The 21527-nt window shown below is 42.7% G+C and overlaps 1 protein-coding gene across 1 annotated transcript in view; it reads right to left on the reverse strand.

Annotated features, from left to right (window-relative positions):
- CFAP61 (cilia and flagella associated protein 61) overlaps nucleotides 1–21527 on the reverse strand; it is a 227796-nt gene that overhangs the window by 82309 nt on the left and 123960 nt on the right. The window contains exons 19-20 of the mRNA XM_075267626.1: nucleotides 14397–14489; nucleotides 11261–11429 (exon numbers count right to left, since the gene is read on the reverse strand). Of these exons, the coding sequence (XP_075123727.1) occupies nucleotides 11261–11429; nucleotides 14397–14489 (262 nt within the window). The remainder of the gene's footprint in view (nucleotides 1–11260; nucleotides 11430–14396; nucleotides 14490–21527) is intronic.

Here is a 21527-nt window from a genome sequence, read left to right on the forward strand (position 1 = left end):
ATCAAAAACATCTTAACAGGCCAATTTACATGTTAAAGGACCCCTTTTTGGAGATCACCTTCACAATTCTTGCATCCATTGAACTTCAGAGGTTTTGGATAGTTTCTACTTGAAGTAGACCACACCATGAGTAAGGGTGAGTTCACACTATGTATACTGTAAAACACGTTCAGAATCAGCGGCGTATAAAGAAGTTCCATTCATTTCTATGGGAGCCGGCATACGAGCGCTCCCCATAGAAATGAATGGGCTCCTTTTTTCACTACGAGCACTCCCATTGAAGGGAATGGGAAGTGCCCGCGTGTACGGCTCGGCATGAGCAGAGCTAGCCGTACACGCGGGCACTTCCCATTCACTTCAATGGGAGTGCTCGTAGTGAAAAAAGCAGCCCATTCATTTCTATGGGGAGCGCTCGTATGCTGGCTCCCATAGAAATGAATGGAACTTCTTTATATGCCGCTGATTCTGAACGTGTTTTACGTTCAGAATAAGCTGCCGTATACGTAGTGTGAACTCACCCTTATTCTTCTTTTATGCCCATAGCAGCTAATGACTCTTCGCTGCATGAGGGGGTGAATTGTTATACAAGATGCATGCTCTACAAATGCATAAATACTCTTATCACGCCTGCACAATGTATATATATTCCTGCTATGCTTTGGTAGCTAAGTCACCTCTTTGAAACAACACCCATGCGCGGATCACTTCTCGCGCATGTGCATTACGTCATTTGGGCATTTGAGACGTCTTTGGTTATGGGCTGGATCCCACTATTTTGAAGGTGAATTGATTGGTTATACCGTTTGTTAGTCAGAGTATTCAATTATATACAGCTTGATAAATTAGACCCCTTAGGGTGGTACATCAGAAGATATATATATATGTTTAATGTTTCATTGCTTGGCCCCATACTCTTGAGGATGCGACTGAATTTTTATTTTTTTATTTGCACATTCTAGCTTAGCAGTGATGAAATTGGAACAAGTCTGCAGGCAGATATAGGGCAAACAAGCTAGCGGTCATCATATACTGTATATAGTTTTCAACTTCCTAGATGTCAATGTTTTAGATTCTACATTTTAAGGCCCCATTCCCACGGAGTAACGCACCGCTCATTTAGACATGTATACACGTGTCAGAGCGAGGCTCTTCAAAACAGATCCCATTGACTTCAATGGGTGCCGATCTTACGTGTGCTTCACATTGAAATCAATGGGTTATAAAGCCTCCCATTGACTTCAATGTGTAGCACGCGTAAGCCGGCACCAATTGATGTCAATGGGATCTGTTTTGAAGCGCCTCGCTCTGACACGTGTATATGTGTCTAAGTGAGTGGCGCGTTACTCTATGGGAATGGGGCCTAAGGGTCACAATAAAATTTATATCTTATGAGTGTAGTTACACAGGTGGGAAATTAGGGTGTGTTTTTTGCAAATGAGTTTAATGCTATAGTACCCTCTACCTATGTGAGGGAATCTCCTTTGTATTTTTGAGCCAAATTTCCCAAAGAGTGCAAGACACACAGTGAGGCGCTGGTCGCAAGGAGGGACGGGTCACTAGTGTTTGTACTTATTATTTGTACGAGCTGCAATGGCTCGTGACACATGCACTGCAAAGGTTGAAAACTGCCCAAATCTACAGTAATAATTGACATGCTGCAGGTTGAAACCCCTGAGCTATCCATTGCACTGATAGTGTGTATCGCAGTGGTTCACTTGCTTCTTATGTCCCAGGCCCATGTCAATAAATGTAAGTCAAACACCATCAGACTGTGTGGCTTCACCAAAATAATTTTAATGTAATACACATCAATATACTGTATTCTTCAGAGTTCCATGAGTTTTTTCCGGTTGTAGGCAACTACGATGTTCAGTTGAACGTTGTAATGATTATATCCTTCTGTAGAATTGTTTTTTGTTGTTGATTTTGCTGCATTTTAACAGCAAGAGTGGCTTGAATATATAACTGTAGCATTTATACTTGTACTTTCTGCTAAGTCCATACCTAGCTTTGCCTAAAAAAAAGTGCAGTAAAATCTACAACAAAAAAGTGGTGTCATAGGGTTTTTTGCAGCTTTTTTCCAGATTTCTCTTTCTTATTTTTTTAATAAAAAAAACTGCAATTAATTGTTATGTTACTAGGTGTTTATGAAGATTCATTATAGCACTTTCTTTGGGTGCATTTTTTGCTTACTTCCTAATGTTTTTTGTTTCTCTAGTGTATTTTTTTTCAACATACAGCATGGTCTGGATCTAATTTTTATAGATTTCTTTACAGGAGAAAAACACCAGACAAAACTCTTATGTGCCTTTTAGTGATGAGCGAGCAGTATTCGATCAAATACCTCACCGGCATAGGAATGCGTGTAATCGGCCAAACACCAAGGGGTTAAATGCTTTGAATAATCGATGTGTTTAACCCCTTGGTGTTCGGCCGATTACACGCATTCCTATGCCGGCGAGGTATTCGATCGAATACTGCTCGCTCATCACTAGTGCCTTCCTATAAAGATCAATATCGTATGGGCCCATAACCGCTATGGGCATTGTATTTAAAATCCGTAGATCCATAATACCACAGTGTGAATGAGTCTTTAATATAAATGTATATGGTGCAAGTCAAGTGACTTGCCGTCTAACAAAGCGCCGATTTACTAGGTGCTACTTTTAAGCAGATACATGGAGATCGGAAAAGCAGGAACACGGGCAACACTCAGTCACTATTTTCTTTTGCAATGTGCTATAAAATGTAATTTAAAAAAAAAAACACAATGGAAATATAAAAATGTAGAAAGTATTTGACTACAATAATACACATACAAGGGAAAGTAATTGCCTTTTCATATCCCAAGAAGGTAAAATTTGTCTTTAAAAGCATTAATAGACAGGGTACAGGTTGGAAACCCACAGAGCAGGTCACTTTGCTCTGCTTTTTTTGTTGTTGTTGTTTTTAAGTATGCGAATGAATGTTTTTCTATTATCCTTCTTGGTGTACTTGAATATTGTTTTATTTTATGCATAATAATGTATAGCTAGAGGCTGTGGCATAGCATCAGTGCATGCGGTGGCCACCAGTCTGTGCAAGGACTTGCATATAATGTTATGGTCACATCCTGGTGCCTATAATGTACGGCTCATACGCAAGCACCCTTTACAGCAGCCCAAAAAGTCCTAACGACTCCAAGAGACGCTAGAGTATAATTGTAGTTTGTGTGTGAGGAACCCCACAAAATTTTGGGTTTAGTCAAACCCCAGAAGAAATGGGGTTTTGGACAAAATTCAAAATTGTTGGAAAATCTCTATGTATGTGGGATTTTATTAATGTAGGATTATACTACATGGGAAATATACTGTATGGGGGCCACTATGTGACATTACACTTTATGGGGCCGCTATGGGTCATTGTACTGCATGGAGGTCACTCTGGGACATTACACGATATGGGTGCCACTATGGGACATTATACTGTATGAGGGCACTATAGGACTGTATGAAGGAACCACTATGGGGCATTATACCGTATGGAGGAGCCACTAAAGGACATTATACTGTAAGTAATTGCTACTTTGGGGGTGCTCAGTTGGGATGTTTTTTTTTTTTTTTACTAGGGGGTATTTTGCTTGAAAATATTGAGAACCACTGAAATAAGGCACCCTTTCCCATTGTAGGGTGCCTGAGCAATATGACACATAGTGTCCTTCAAAGACGTTTGTCATTATGTTTGATGTCTGCTTGTGTTACCTGTTCCACTTGTCCTGACTAGAGATGAGCAAATACCGTTCGATCGAGTAGGTATTTGATCGAATTCTAAGGTATTCAAGATATTCGATTCCAATCGAATACCACGCGGTAAACGCAGTAAAAATTCAAATCCCCTCCCACCTTATCCGGCACTTTTTTTGCACCAATAAATGTGCAGGGAAGGTGGGACAGGAAGCAGGAAAACGTAGGCTTACAAAAAAAAATAGGATAAAGTCATTGGCTGGTGACCTCGGATTTATAAGAATAGTGTCAGCCATATTCGTGTCAGATGCGGTTTGGTGAGACAGGGAGAGACATTGTGCTGAGGGCTAGAGAGGATTTAGCTTTTGTTAGGCAGGAAAAATTAAAACCAACAGCTCTTTTCAGAGCTAAACTGCTTGAAGAGTGTATATACACCACTAGTATATACACTCATCTGCAGAAATTTCACAAAAGCCCTTTTTACGCTCCGTATACGCTCCCATTGTTTTCAATGGGAGCCGGTACCATACACGCGGCGCTATTTTGCGGCCGTGATTTTGCGGCGGCCGCAAAATAGCACCGCGTGTACGGTACCGGCTCCCATTGAAAACAATTGGAGCGTATACGGCTCGCAAAAGATCCCGTGGCATGTACGTACCAAATGACGAGCCACAATACTCCATGTGAACCCGGCCTTAAACGCGCACATCTCCAAACTGCTGGCCCTGGAGATGTTGCCGTTCAGGTTTGTGGAGACTCAGGCCTTCCGTGACCTGATGGCAGCTGCAGCACCTCGCTTTGCCATCCCTAGCTGTCACTACTTATCCCAGTGTGCCGTCCCCACCTTGTACCAGCTTGTGTCCCGTAAAATCAGGCGAGCCCTTTGTCCCTTTGTTCCACGCTTTGCAATAAGGTACACTTGACCACTGACGCGTGGACAAGTGCATGCGGACATGGACGCTACATCTCACTCACGGCACACTGGGTGAATGTTGTGGAGGCTGGGACCGGGTCGCAAAGTGGGGCGGCTACCTCCTCTCCCTGCCCAAGATTCCTGGCAGGGGTTCTGAACCACCCTCCCCCTCCTCCTCCTCCTCCGCTGTAACATCAACCCCAGCTGTGAGCTGGAAACACTGCAGCACTGGCGTGGGGAGATGTCAACAGGACGTGCTGAAGCTCATCAGCTTGGGCGACAGACAGCACACTGCTTCCGAGGTGAGGGATGCCATCCTCGATGAGACGGCAATGTGCTTTGCACCGCTGAACCTGGGCCCAGGCATGGTCGTGTGTGATAACGGCCAGAACCTGGTAGCGGCTCTGGAGCTTGCCAGCCTCCAACACGTTCCATGCCTGGCCCAAGTTTTCAACTTAGTGGTGCAACGGTTTTTAAAAACTTACCCCAATCTTCACAAGCTATTGGTGAAAGTGCGGCGCTTGTGTGCCCACTTTCGTAAGTCTAAAGTAGCCGCTGCTAGCCTCAGAACCCTCCAGCAACGCCTATATTTGCCCGAACACCGGCTGTTGTGTGACGTCCCCACGCGCTGGAACTCAACAAACCAGATGTTGAGCAGGGTGTGTGAGCAGCAGAGACCCTTGATGGAGTACCATCTCAAAAACCCAAGGGTTCCTCAAAGTCAACTCCCGCAGTTTCTGCACCATGAGTGGCTCTGGAAGGCAGATTTATGCGAGAAACTACGTGTCTTTGAGGAGTCCACCAAGAGGGTCAGCTGTGACAACGCACTAGAGAGTGTAACCATCCCACTCCTGTTTGTGATGCGAGAATCCCTCATCGCCATCAGGGATAACACATTGCACGCTGAGGAGTTGGGGATAGGAGCAGACCCATCCCAGCAGGATAGTCAGTGCACACTCCTGTCAGCTTCTCAGCGTGTAATGACGGAGGAAGAGGAGGAGGAGGATAAAGTGGCAGATGATATTGTTACACACGAGGCTAGCGGGGAAGTTCAGTGCATCCCATTGCTTCAGCGCGGTTGGGGCGAAGGGGAGGAGGAAGAGGAGGAAATGGAGAGTGACCCTTCCGGTGGGGGCAGTGAAGTCATGCCAAGTAACACTCTGGCACACATGGCTGACTTCATGTTGGGCTGCCTTTCCAGTGACAAGTGCATTGTCAAAATCACGGAGAGCAGCCAATATTGGATTTTTGCAATCCCCGACCCCCGGTATAAAAATAACATATCGTCTTTCATTCCCGTAGAGGGAGGGCCAATCACATTAATGATTGCCACAAGCAACTGGTGCAGAATATGATGGAAATGTTTCCATCAACTCTCGCTGTCGGCAGAGAGGAGAATTCCTCCAAGAGGATAACAACTGCCATCCGGTCCATACCCACCAGGGGCACACTTTCCAAGGTCTGGGACACCTTAATGGCACCCCCTTGCCAAACTACTACCACTGAGGTGCCTAGTGTCACCACGAGGGACAAGTATAGATGCATGTTGCGTGAGTACCTGGCCGACCACAGTCCTGTCCTCTCCGATCACCCTGTGCGTTCTACACTTATTGGGTGTCAAAGTTGGACTTGTGGCTGGAACTTGCGCTTTACGCCTTGGAGGTGATGTCCTGCCCTGCCGCCAGCGTTCTATCAGAAAGGGTCTTCAGCGCAGCCGGTGGCATCATCACCAATAAGCAGTCATCTGTCAGCTGACATTGCTGACCAGCTGACGCTGATCAAAATGAACTGCCACTGGATTGACCTATGATTTGCATGTCCACCAGTGGCAAGCACCCTAACATAAAGTTCCATGTGTGTGCTCCAGCTCTCCAGTTCCTCCTCCTCCACCATCACCGTTGAAAAACGATATTTAAAATCACCCCATTAAGGCTCACTTCAAGGGCCTAATATTATGCTCCGATAAGGCTCTATTCATCCATAGAGCATAATATTAGGCTCCTACAAGACTCAATTCATACCAAGAGCATACTATTATGCTCCTACAAAGCTCAATTCATCCCATAGGAGCATAATATTATTCTCCTACAATCCTCAATTCATCCCAAGAGCCTAATACTCTGCTACTACAATCCTCAATTCACCTTAAGAGCCTAATACTCTGCTACTACAAAGCTCAATTCACCTTAAGGGCCTCAATCTCTGCTGCTACAAGGCTCAACTCACCTCAAGGGCCAAAACCCTGCTGGTAAAAGGCTCAATTCACCCAAAGGGCCAAAAACTAAAATTCTGCTGCTACAAGGCTCAATTCACCCAAAGGGCCAAAAACTAAAATTCTGCTGCTACAAGGCTCAATTCACCCAAAGGGCCAAAAACTAAAACTCTGCTGCTACAAGGCTCAGCTCACCTCAAGGGCCAAAAACCCTGCTGGTTAAAGGCTCAATTCACCCAATGGGCCAAAAACTAAAACTCTGCTCATTAAAGGCTCAATTCATCCATAGGGCCAAAAACTCTGCTGGTAAAAGGCTCAATGGACCCAAAGGACCTAATACTCAGCTGGTTAAAGGCTCAATTCAACCAAAGGGCCAAAAAATCTGCTGGTAAAAGGCTCAATTGACCCAAATGGCCTAATACTCTGCTGGTTAAAGGCTCAATTCACCCATAGGGCCAAAAACTAAAACTCTGCTGGTTAAAGGCTCAATTCATCCAAAAGGCCAAAAACTCTGCTGGTGAAAGGTTCAATTGACCAAAAGGGCCTAATACTCTGCTGGTTAAAGGCTCAATTCACTCAAAGGGCCAAAAACTCTGATGGTAAAAGGCTCATTTCACCCAAAAGGCCAAAAACTCTGCTGGTAAAAGGCTCAATTCACCCAAAGGGCCAAAAACTCTGCTGGTAAAAGGCTCAATTCACCCAAAGGGCCTAATACTCTGCTGGTAAAATGCTCAATTCACCCAAAGGGCCAAAAACTAAAACGCTGCTGGTAAAAGGTTCAATTCAAGGGCCTAATACAGAAGAGGTAACATGTCACTTATAACTGGAGGAGGTAATACGTCACTTCTAACCAGAAGAGGTAAAACGTCCCTTCTAACCAGAGGAGGTAATCTGTCATTTCTACTAGAGGGTGTAATACATCCCTATTAACCAGAGGAGGTAACACGTCACTTCTACAGGAGGGGGTAAGATGTCTCTATTAGCCCAGAGGAGATAACACGTCACTATTAACCAGAAGCGGTAACATGTCACTTATAACTGGAGGAGGTAACACGTCACTTCTAACCAGAAGCGGTAACACGTCACTTATAACTGGAGGAGGTAACATGTCACTTCTAGTCGGAGGAAGTAACACCTCACTTCTAACCAGAAGGGGGTAAGATGTCTTTATTAGCCCAGAGGAGATAACACCTCACTATTAACCAGAAGCGGTAACATGTCACTTTCAACCAGAAGAGGTAACACGTCACTTCTAACTGTAGGGGTAACACATTACTTTCAACCAGAAGAGGTAACACGTCACTTCTAACCAGAAGAGGTAACAAATCACTTCTAACTGGAGGAGGTAACATGTCACGTTTAACCAGAGCAGGGTTTTCTTAAAACTCTGTTTCATTCTAGTGATAACTGCTTGATAAATGTATTGATTCTCATATTTGACAACTTTTGATGGAAACATGAATTTCTAACCGAAAGAGATAACAAATTACTTCTAACTGGAGGAGGTAACACGTCATTTCTAACCAGAAGACGTAACACATGACGTCTAACCGAAAGAGGTAACAGGTCACTTCTAACAGGAGGAGGTAACACATCACTTCTAACAGGAGGAGGTAACACATCACTTCTAACAGGAGGAGGTAACACATCACTTCTAACAGGAGGAGGTAACACATCACTTCTAACTGGAGGAGGTAACACATCACTTCTAACAGGAGGAGGTAACACATCACTTCCAACCAGAAGAAGTAACACATCACTTCTAACTGGAGGAGGTAACACGTTACTTTTAACCAGAGGAGGTTTTCTTAAAATTCTGTGTTTCATTCCAGAAACTGCTTGACAAGTTTATTGATTCTCATATTTGACAATTTTCAGTGGAAACATGAATTTAGAAAAACTGACATTCTAAAATGTACAAAAATGAAAAACAATGAAAATGTATGTATGCAGGATCAATAACAAATCAAGAACCAGTAAAGGAAACACAGGAAGAGGGAAGACAAAATGTAAGTTGTTTTGTGTAAATATAATGGTTACAATACTTCTTATTTACAGGACTGTTGGAGCAGCTAATGTGTAACAAGCGGATACAGGGCTTGCATTCATAGCTATGCATTATGTCAACTTAGGAGCAACATAACAAAAGCCAAAGCAAAAACAACAATCCTGAGATACATTGGTAGTGGTGTGACTGTACATGTTGTTACGCAATTATTTATGTTATATTATGTGAAAAACATGCTTGCCGTTCCTACCTGACAAAGGTCCAGATGTCTGTAGGCAGTAAAAGCCTACTATAAACAAACATAATGGGTCAATAAGCTTGATACGTGCTATCAAAAACATTGTTTAAGCAACTTTGGTTGCTAGCAAACCATATCAGTGTTTACTCAATCTGCCACACTAGTTATATCTGCAATCTTTTTTCATTTACAGAATGTGTGTTTTTTTGTCTTGGGGTGATGTATTCCTATTTGCCTGTCCAAACATCAAGCTTCACCAAGGCCAGTTCACAGGTGAAACAGAGAGATAAAACCCTTCAAGGAAAATAGGTATTTTCCTCTATTTTGTTTCTTAGCCAAAAAAGGTAAGGATTGCTAAGAAAAGTGATGTCCGCTAACAAATAAAATATAGATCAGATCTACAATGGACTCAAAGGGCATTCAAAGGGAGTCTGTCAGCAACCTCATTGTTATTGAACCAGCTCCATACCTTATACTGCAAATGATCTGAGAGTGTATCAGGGGCGCAGCTGAGCATTGCTCAAAAAACTTCCTCTTCTTGCAATATCCCATCCAGCAATAGTGACGTAGTCAGAGTTGCTCTGTCTCCTGAGTCCTGGAGATTGCTGGTGTGAGGTGCATTGTACTGCGCATGCGCACCTCATGTAATCTACACCTGGAAGTAGAGGAGGCTATAGATTATGTAAGGCGCACATACACAGATAGGGCACTCTGACTACGTCACTCTTGCTGGGTAGGGTATTGCAAGAAGTAGAAGATTGCCCCCAAAAAGGACTCTCAGTTCATTTGTATATACATAATAACATATTTTCATGATAATTAAGCGACTATTTTCCAAACCAATAATAGGAGCATCCTGCTCCATCTTGCTGCGGATTCCGTGGCCGATTCCACGGCTCACGACTCTCTCCTGATTAGGCCCATTCATCCAGGCCAATTATGAGGATGCCGCAATGATAAGCTGATGCACTCCATGCCAGTGGCACAAAATGAAGAGAATTCCTCTTCATTTTCCACTGTGTGAACAGACCCTAAATGGACCTACATAAGAAACGCGTGTAGTTATCTGTCTTATCTGGTCTAACACATTGGAGACAGTTTAACAGGTTTGGGGGAGATGGTCGACTGCATGTAAGGGCCTTTTACATAGGGAAATGATTGCTAGAAGGATCATTTCACCTTTGTCATAGACTTGGATTCTTTACTGTAAGAGCTGTGAGATAAAGATTTTAGATTTTTGGGATGATACATTGATCCATGGGTTTATTCACATTGCCATATTTGGGCAATTGGAGTCTGCCTTTTGGTTTTTTCATGGGCAGCATAGTAGGATTAACGAACTGACTTCACAGATTTTATTCAACCTCATGAGCTATGTTACTATGTATATTCTCGATCACTCACCGGCGTAAACATGCACAAAAAAATTGGAGCTGTAATAGTGAGGCAGGGCCACTACACACCGTACAGAACTGTATGCTTCTGGATTTCTAAACTGTGCAGATATCAGTTGATCGGTGGAGGTGCCAGGTGTAGGACCCCCACTAATCTGAAATTGGTGACCTATCCTAAGTGTAGGCCATCAATATGTATTAATCCCTAACTGCCACTACACAGTGGACAGAGCTCTCTCTTGCAGCTCTGCGCGCTGTGCTTTAACTCTGCTGTGTGTCTACGGATATCAGCTGATCGGTAGGGCTGCTGGTTGTGAGACCCCCACCAATCTGACCTATTCCAAGCATTGGTCATCAAGATTTTTTGCCTTTAAATGGAGCAACAAAGCTCATGCTCAACCACTGTTATGTTATTTTTCTTGATTTGTTTGGTTCTGTGGTATTACATACACTTCAATGTCACGCAATGTTACAAAACATACGCAAATGCACACAAATAGACATCAGGATACATTGACAAGTAAACAGTACATGCCCACCTACTCTAAATTCAGCACAACATTTGGCACCAGATAATGACCTGGCACCCACTCGCTACGGCCATTCTTTTCAGTTTCACATTATGAAAGAAAATACATCTGAAGGCAAACGATTTGGCACGTCCGAGTTATAATGCACAACATGAAAGTCTTATTACACAGACAAATGTTTAGGACTGAAATACATTTGCAGATTAACAGAGTACATCAACAGAATGAAATGCAAGCGCTTACCTGGTACTGCTGCCCAGTACTAAGAATTAGATGGTCATATGGTACTTTTCTATCATTGGAAACAATCACAAACTTGGCAGCTCTGTCTATGCCAGTCATTTTACCAACCACAACATTAACCCAGGATCGAAGTGACATCAGCGCATAATCTTTATCATTATAACAGTGGCTGGGAAAAGGAAAAAAATCAGTAAGTGACATTTTAGCAGCTGACAGCAGGCATTAATTAGACATCTGGCGGCTTGGTGGAGGGCCTCTAGTGGTTTAGGGCTGTTGTCTTGCAGGGAGCACTCCAGAAGCCTATAGCGAGAGATTATTTATAATTCAGCACTCACATCCATGGAACAAAACAGCACTTTACAGCCCCCGCCAATACCGCCACCGTACACGCAGCCAGTACTGGGTCTAATACCTTCTGGTTCTGTTGGGCTTTCACCAAAGCTGACAACAACAAAGCTGTTTCTATAACAAACATACTGAAAATTGCCAAGATAAATACCAAATACAGGATATAAAACTACCGCAAACAGATGCAGAAGCAAAGAGTGCCATAGAGAAGTCAAGCCCACACATTGGCTTTTCTCTGCAGGATTGAAATATTTGTATTCCTGTTATAAGGACTATATAACCCTATACTCAGTATACGCTATGAAAGTCTGATGTGTAGGGATACGATTTCTGAGATCCCTACTGATGTATGGTGTCTGGCCCTGTTATGTTATACAGAATAATGGTACTACTGACTTACTGTTGTGCAGGAATTGCAACACTTGAATCGGGCTATGTTACAGTTCCCGACACTGAAATGGGCTGCCTCTGATGTTACGCACACACCTGCGTTCAGGTTTCCGTTCCTGGGGTCCCCAAGTGGAAACCTAATCCGCTTAAAAAAGCAGTTACCCATAATGGGGTCTGCCTGGTTTCCATCAGGACTCAGTTGTATTACAGAGCATACTACAGTGATAAATAACATACCTTTATTATGTATGTTGCTTCTGTAGAGCTAAAGAAAAACAACTTTTATGCAAATTAGGCAGTTGGTGCACTGGGGGCGGGCCTTATATTCCCTGGAGCACTGCTCTGGCTGCTCAGACCTCTACCATATCCTGTCTGCACAACCCCTTGTGGTGGGAATTGATTTTCTCACTCCTATTACATCACCCATCTGACCTAAGCAACGAATATTGAAGGCCGCCCCCAGTGCACCAACTGCCTCATTTGCATAAGACTTCAAAGTTGTTTTTCTCCAAATCTGCAAAAGTGACAAACATACCAAAAGATATGTTATTTATCAATGTAATGTGCTCTGTAATGTAGTGGCAGCTGTTTAATGCACTTTATGGCGGTGGTAGATTTCCTTTAGGCTGAGGCCCCATGCTGCAGATTTTGTTGCGATGTTTTGAGCCAAAACCAGGAGTGGACTGAGCAGTTGGCAGAAGTATAAGAGCTTCCTATATATTTCCCATTCCTTTTGTAGCCACTCCTAGGTTTGGCTGAAAAAAACACAGCAAAATCTGTAATAAAAAAAGCTAGGTTTCCGCAATGTGGGGCCTCAGCCCTAAAATTCTATGTTTCATATACAGTATAAAGCAGGAAAGACTAGGCAGTGCTGCATTGCAGAAACAGACACAATATTTTAACACTATATTATGCTTGGGACTCCTCTATGAATCAGAGTAAGAAAGCGAAGACTATCTGAGGACGGTATTCCATCAACTTCTGGGATCTATAATAGTCTGAAAATTGAAGTGGCTATCTAGGATTATATTCTAACAGAAAAAGCTCTGTATACGCTGCCTTTTATGGCCCCCACATATTATATTGCCCTCTTTTATGGTCCCACACGGTACATTGCTGCTATTTATAGCCCCACACACAGTATAATGCCGCTATGTATGGCCCCCACATGGTACATAGCTCCATTTTAAAATCCACACACAGTATAACAGCAGCTTTTATTGCCCCCACATGGTACACTGTCCACTTTTATGGTCCCCAACATTAGGCCATTCCATGTTGGTTTATTATTATTGAAACACTGATATTCTCTCACTCATCCCTGCTCCTGTTCAGTGCTGTATCCACTCCGACCTCTAGGGGGCTCCATGTACTACAACTTCATGGCCAGACATCTTGATGACGACGTAACGTGTGGTGCCCTTTTGAGGCCGAAGTGGGTTGGTTGAGTAAATTAGTGCCCACTACTTGTTGGTTGGAATAATCTAATAGGTAGTGACCGATTAAAAATAATTTTAAATAATTAAAAAATAAAGGCTAAAACGCAAACCATGGTTGACGTGACCCCCAATCAAAAACATCGCTGCAAGGGTTGTACCTGAGACTGCAAGTTGACTTTTTTCAGAAACTAAGCTGCAATACCCCATATTGTACAACCTGTAGACATGAAACGGTTTCCCAAAAGATAATCATGTTTTCCTAATCCACTACACTTACAAAACAGGCTAGAAGTGCGAGACCACGCCAAAGAAATCTTTAAAAAAAAAACAAAAAACATCTGAATAGAAGAAAACATCTATTCTTTCTCTTACCCCTAATTACTTATACTAAATTGAATACATAAGGCACCGTCTTTAAAGAGGACCTTTCTCCACCTCCACCAACTGCAACTCATTGCAACATTTAATAGATGCAACTCCACTGATTCTGATAAAAAATTCTAACTGTCCCAGAATCAGTGGAGCAACACCTATTGAAGGATGCAAAGACATGGAGTTTGTCCTCTTCGGGTAAGTTCACACGGGGTTTTTTGGTCCAGGACCTGAAGCGGAGGCCGCCTTAGGTTCCGGACCAAAATACGGGTAGCTGCGACTGGATGCGGGTACAGTGCACCCACATCCAGTCGCGCACTCTGCTCCAGATTAGGTCCAAATGAATGGGCCTAGTTGGAAGGGCGTGTCTTCAGGTGGATGTCGCGAGGCGAATCCGCCTGAAAAAATAAGCATGTTGCTTTTTTTTTTAACGGGAGCCAAAACAAACGGCTCCTGGAAAAAAATGGGAGCTCCAATGGGAGCTGTCTTTTTGGTCAGGATTTTGAGGCGGATTCAGCCTCAAAATCCTGACCAAAATACTCCATGTGAACTTTCTCTTTAAGTCTAAGCATTTGTATGACACTCACCTGCTGGCCAGAAATGATTGATCCGTACAACTAGTATTTCCAGGAAGGCCGTGAGTTGAAATCAAAATGATATTGTTGAATTTTAGATGTGGGCTGCAACGCAAGCGGAGAGTCAATGTTATTAAATTGCAATAATCAATAAATAACAGATAATAAGGTCATACAGTTATAATGATTTTTATTGGCAACATTTTATACAAAATATTTAATAAAAAGCAATTGTTATATAAACACTGACTGGCGTTGCACCTTAAATTTTATATAAGGCGTACCTGTCATTCACTCAAATCCGAAAAACTTCATGAGCTTGTGAATTACTTGCTACTCATTGCATTCATAGTGATTTTCTAACTTAAATGTCCTTCCCCCCCTACAATTTTGTTGCATTCCTTCTAGTTGTTCTCTCAATTCCATGGGGAATGACCACAGAGTGAGACGTCTGGCATTAAAAGGAGCTTGGTGTTGCGGTCGGTCGCTGACTTCCCATCATGCATTGCACACACACTGGCCAATAAAAAGCCTCTAATATTAACCCTATCCAGTCTCCCACTCTCAGCTAGCTACAGTATGCTGACCCTTTCTACAGCCACAACTATCCTGCGTGCATGCATATGTTACAGGCAAAACTATTACTACTGGCGACAGTATCACATGAGTGGGAATTGTAAGAAAATGCAGCAATTGTCCTACAGCCCTCACACATGTGATGTTATAGACAGTAATAAATGTAATGCCAATACAATGTGCCCTGAATGTCTAGGACATACAGGATAGTTGCAGCTGCTGTTGTGGCCAGCTACTTTAGATGGCTCTGAATGGGATATAGGAAAGTGTTAATATTAGAAGCAATATAAAGCATTCTGAAGAGGGAGGGCTCACGCAGAAGAGGAGAGCAGTGATGTAACGTTTAAGTAAAGCCCCGCCCCCACTTCCTGTAATCCATCACAGCGTCTCTTCTGCTACAGATGGACTTTACTTCAGATCAAACGGGATAATAGATGGGAAGGGAAACACATAATGGGAGAACTTTAAAGCACTTTTGTAAAATAAAAGCATTATTTTAGGGTAGTAAGGATGGTATTTTTCATGGTGATCACAGTAAGCAAAATATGAGCAAAATTTAGTTAAAATATCAGCAACCATTTAATGGCCTGCTCAGCCTGACCTCTGAGAACATTACTGATCTAAGGGCTCGTTCACATCTGCGCCCGTACTCCGTTCTGCAGGTTTCCGTTTCCTGCACAATACAGGGACAGGAGACGGAAACCTGCCAGCATCTTTCAATCCCATTCATTTGAATGAGCATTTTATGCGCTCCGCGGCGAAACCGTTTTTTAAACCGGACACAGAGTCGGACATGCAGTACTCTGTGTCCGGTTTAAAAAAAAACGATTTCACCGCGGAGAGCATAAAACGCTCACCGGCGCTCACCGCCGGACTAGGCATGACAGGTTTCCGTCTTCTGCATGAAGTTGAACAAACAATGGAAGAACCTGTCAGTTTCACAGACTAACTAATGGAGGCGTCCTGATTCTCTCTCAAAAGCAGGTGATGAGGGGGGAGAGTGAATTAGGTTACAGGATTTAGGGGGCATTCACACAATGTAACGCGGTGCTGATTCTGGCATGATAACGCATGTAAGAATCAGCGCTGCAAAACAGAATCCCATTGACTTCACTGGGTTCCGTTTAAGACGCGTAACACATTGAAATCAATGGGAGGCGTTTTAACCCATTGATTTCAATGTCTTACGCACATTAAACGGATTCCGTTTTTGCATTACTGATTCTTACGCGACTTATCGTGCAAGAATCAGCGCTGCGTTACATCGTGTGAATGCCCCCTTAAAGGGGTTTTCTCATCTCAGTGTTTCAGCAGTTTGCCTACAGTCTATTCTTTTCCTTTCCTGTATTTCTCTCTCCCCTCCATCTTGCTGAATGTGCTTGAGAAGTATCACAATACTTATGCAGATCAGATAATATGCACATGCTTGTGCAGAATGCACTCAGTGTAATCTGTGTGTTTACATAGAGAGATAAGAGACCAGGCTTTATCAGCAAACTGCAATTAGCTGTACAGTTGTCCTACTGGCAATAGCAGTGAGTGACGTCACTTGTCCTATAGGTCCTATAGCAACACTGTGTAAACAATGGGAGGAATAAGTTCACATAGCGGGCAAACAAAGCAGAATTTCTAAAGCAATATATTTAGGAAAAGTCTTCAATTTACATAAGCTACCACTACAGATAGCATCCTTCAGATGGGACAACCCCTTTAAACAGGTTTTCTCGTGTTCCCAGGGAAGATAAACCACTGCACACATGGTCAAGCCAAACATGAAAGCTTTTGGGGGCGTTGGGAGAAATAGGTGTTCGACTATCCAAAGTGTATGGGCACCATATACCATACACTTAGCAGCCACTTCAGATTTCTTCTTCACAAACCCTTACAGATATGTAAATTACAGAGTATTCTTTTAACATGCCATAAATTATTATGGAGAGATAATCATTTTAACAACCACACCTTGAAAATAAACAAGCAGACCTCTTCAGTAAAATCAGGCTGGAAGCGGGACCGTACCTACAAAGGGCGCAGCAGTTACAGTCGCACCAGAGTCCTGTTCCTAATAGAGGTCAGTGACCCATCTGCCACACAAGAGGGCACAAGTACTATAAAATGGTAGATAATTGTTGAAGATTCTGGCACATATCTTGCATTGGGGTCCTGCAGTTTCATTTTAAGCCTCTGGCTGGAGACTTTGACACATTTGAGTAAACACTGAATACATTGTAGAGCAGACCACGGCACAATGCACAGCCCCTTGTTTTAGTATTTGCCCCCTGAGATTTCCTTACCATCATAAAACATGGTTTATTTATAGATTCATTTCATTATATTATTGCCCCCTCAACTGTGAAATTAACTACAAAATGTGAGATTGCTCTGAGCCATAGACAGTCAAACACTGTGAAAGAAAACATTACAACGACAACAATATCCTCAAAAAGGGGGACATTGACCGTGGGGATTTGGGGTTTTATTTGCTGAATACATTTTTCTTTATTGAACCTTCTGGTATGGTTATCAATGTGAAGAAACTGGTTTAAGAAAGATTTAAAGGGAGTCTGTCAACAGTAAATTGGTTATAAACCTAATCCCAGTGCCTTGTAGAAGAGATTCTACAGTTTCCAAATATGCCTCTGTTATTCAGCTTTGGAGCCCCGCTTTCATGTAAACTATCATTTTATTTATATGTAAATGAGGAGAAACGTGATTTTGGGGTGGGCCTTATATTCCCTTATCTCTAGATTCCTGAGCAAAGCACTTTCCACCAGCATATGAATTAAAACACAATTTGTGTGAAAATGGGGATACAAGGCTGAATAACAAAGACATATTTGGAAATTGTAGAATCACCTCTACAAGGTACTGTGGTAAGGTTTATAATAAATTTAATGGTGACAGACTCTCTTTAAAATGTGACAGAACATAAGATAGCCAGCACATCCATTGATCAGTTGTTCACAGCAGATGCTGGCACTAGGACATACATAGAGAATGAAAATGGAAGATGTTTCCGTTCTCTGTCTAGTGGCCAAGACACTGCAGCTCAGCTCCTATTCAATAGTAACCCAACCGGACTATTACAAACAGAATTGAGACGCTTGCTTCTGGCTCTGGTCTATATGTTCTGGCTGCTGTTGTGAACTGCTGATCGTTGGAAATCCAGGATCCGGCACCCTCGCTGAAGCAGATCTGGTACTGATGACCTATCTTAAGTTCCTGTATATTTACTGAAACCAGGCAACCTTAAAGGTGTTTTATGGGCAAAAATTGTTTTTTATTAATGTTGTACAGCTCATAATATGGAATGATGATTGTGCGTGCAGAAGAAACAATGGCAATCTATACAATGATATTTTTAAAGGGAACCTGTTACATTGAATCTGTAGGTGCCATATTATAATACAGGAAGAGCTGAGCAGATCATTGTTGGAAAAGATTCAGTAGAATTTTCATTAAAATTCCTGCTTACTCTGGACTTTGGAGTCCAGTGGGCGGTCCTCCTCTGAATGCACATCAGACTGCTATTACATCGGACTACCAAGCCCAGAATGAACAGAGAATTAAGTGAATAAATTACACGTTATTAAATTTATTCCTACAAAATACTATATTAATCTGTTCAGTTCCTCCTGCTCGATAACCTCCTACCTACGGATCGGACTGTATGTCTAACCTGATGGGTTCCCTAGAACTTGACTACTCAAAAAATGTGTGTTTATAAGAACCAGGAAAAGAACTAGGTAAAGAAAAAATATCTAGTATAAAAAAGAAAAGAAAAATAATGAAGTTCCTCCAATAACACTGATCATACTTGCATATTACTTAAGCAGCGATCACTTGTATAATTGGGACTCATTTATTTTACATCTGTTCTAAAAGGCTCCAACGGTGTTTTATTATATTTTAAAGCAAATTAATTTTGTTTAATGTAAATCTGGTCCTAATACAGAATACGCAAAGCCTGGATTACCCAATTAAAATAATTAGCTAATAGATGATAGCTATATTAGGGGAAGGAGTCAAGCATGTCTAATTACTTCTGCAGCTCAAACTAATCACGTTTCTTATTTATGTGTTGCTTTGGCATAAAGGTTGAAGATATGAACACAATGCCACTAAAATGCCAATTTGCAAGTGCACCTGCATTTTAGTAGCATTGGTTAATTCCGGTAGGGATTTTATGTTGCTGTGGATACCTAAAAAAGAGCTGCTCAAAAGACTCTTCTCCAGTAGGAACGTATTAAGGTATCTAGGGAAATAAGTAAAACGTTACTGAATTTCACTGCACGGCGCATGGGAAAGGGATGTACAAAGCAAAAGAGCTAAATGCCAGAGTCCTTCAATTATAAAGGACATCAAATATGTCACATGGTTTCTGAATAGCTTGTCATGTAAAGATTCTTCATTTTTGTATAATTTATTTGCAAAGTATGTTTGTAACCTTTACATTAAAGAGGGTCTACCATGGCGAAATCTCTTCTAAACCACTTATATGCTGTTGTAGGGCTGGATGGAGACTTCATGAACATACCTTCTCTGTGTCAAAGTGCAATCTTACTGCTGAGAAAATCAACGTCTAAGTGCCTATTGACACGACCAAGTACTTGGGCCGAGTGGCCCCCGATGTCTGTGCAGAGACAGGACAATTTTTCACGGCTCAGACTACTGGGACTGTTTTCACGGAACCGATTCACCTTTTGAAGTGAATGGGTCAGTGAATAAAAAAAACAGGTACTGCATAGATCCCGATCCATTAGTGAACACTCAAATAACACATCCTAGATCTGAAGGAATGAAACATTCTCATTGAATTACTTTGTTCTGTACAAAGTTGAATGTGATGACAACAAAATCACACAAAACTCATCAATGAAAAACAAATTTATTAACCAAGGGAGGCCTGGATTTGGAGTCACCCCCAAAATTAAAGTGGAAAAACACTCTACAGGCTGATCTAACATGTAGGGAGGTCATCCACGTGCCTGTATGACCTCCCTACAACGCCTGGGCATGCTCCTGATGAGGTTGCGGATGGTCTCTTGAGGGATCTCCTCCCAGACCTGGACTAAAGCATCTGCCAACTCCTGGACAGTTTGTGGTGTAACGTGATGTTGATGGATGGAGCGAGACATGATGTCCCAGATGTGCTCAATCAGATTCAGGTCTGGGGAAAAGGTGGGTCAGTCCATAACTTCAATGCCTTCATCTTGCATGAACTGCTGACACACTTCAGCCACATGAGGTCTGACATTGTCCTGCATTAGGAGGAACCCAGAGCCAACCGCACCAGCATATGGTCTCACAAAAGGTCTGAGGATCTCATCTCGGTACCTAATGGCAGTCAGGCTACCTCTGGTGAGCACATGGAGGGCTGTGTGGCCATCCAAAGAAATGCCACCCACACCAATACTGCCCCTTTGCCAAACCAGTCATGCTGAAGGATGTTGCAGGCAGCAGATCACTCTCCACTGCGTCTCCAAACTCTGTCACGTCTGTCACATATGCTCAGTGTGAACCTGCTTTCATCTGTGAAGAGCACAGGGCGCCAGTGGCGAAGTTGCAAATCCTGGTGTTCTGTGGCAAATGCCAAGTGTCCTGCACGGTGTTGGGCTGTGAGCACAACCCCATCTGTGGACGTCAGGCCCTCATACCATCCTCATGGAGTCGGTTTCTTTTTTTTTCAACTGTGATTTTTATAAATTTTTTACAAAAAAAGAATAAACAACCATATACTAGAATCAACCACTAGAACAACAAAAAACAGTCGAAACAAGCAGCAATGCAATTAAACCAATGCTATGGTAGGGCAAAAGGTCAAAAATAAGTGACAGAAACAACGGAGACGGGGAGACACAGGACTAGAGACAGGAAAGAAGGGGAAAGGGGGGGGGGATGGGAGAGATCAGAGACCACGTACAGAACAATACGCGTCCCAAGACGCCCAGATGGTCCGAAATTTCTCCACTGTATTATTCAGAGTGGCAGTAAGAAACTCCAGGCACTTAACATCTTTGATACGAGCAAGTAGAAAGGGGGCCGAGGGGGGTTGTGTACTTTTCCAGTGACGAGCTATAAGGGACTAAGCTGCAGTACAAATATATAAAAACTGTAAGGAAGGGCGTTTACCCAGGGTCCTGGGAGGTAAGTTATGGAGATAAACCAGAGGGTCCAGGGGGACAGCATGAGGGAAGATTGTGTCCATCATGGACGTCACCTCCAGCCAAAAAGGACAGATCAGAGGGCAGTTCCAAAAAAATATGAAAAAGAATACCTGGACCCAAAAGGCATCTCCAGCAATTAGAGGGAATATTGGGGTTTAATGTATGAAGGAGGCTTGGGGTGTGGTACCAATGTAGAAGAATTTTATACTGGGTCTCACAATAAGTTATGCAGGTGGACGACTTAATAGTATGAGAGCAGATGATCTGCCACTGAGCCTGAGAAATCTGCCTACCCAAATCAGACGACCAACGAGTCATATATTTGTCAGGGCTCGTTCACATCAGAGTTGTGAACTCCGTTATGCAGGTTCCCGTTTCCTGCCTAAAACAGAGGCAGGAG

Source organism: Leptodactylus fuscus, chromosome 3, assembly GCF_031893055.1.
Source record: "Leptodactylus fuscus isolate aLepFus1 chromosome 3, aLepFus1.hap2, whole genome shotgun sequence".
Lineage (NCBI taxonomy): Eukaryota > Metazoa > Chordata > Amphibia > Anura > Leptodactylidae > Leptodactylus > Leptodactylus fuscus.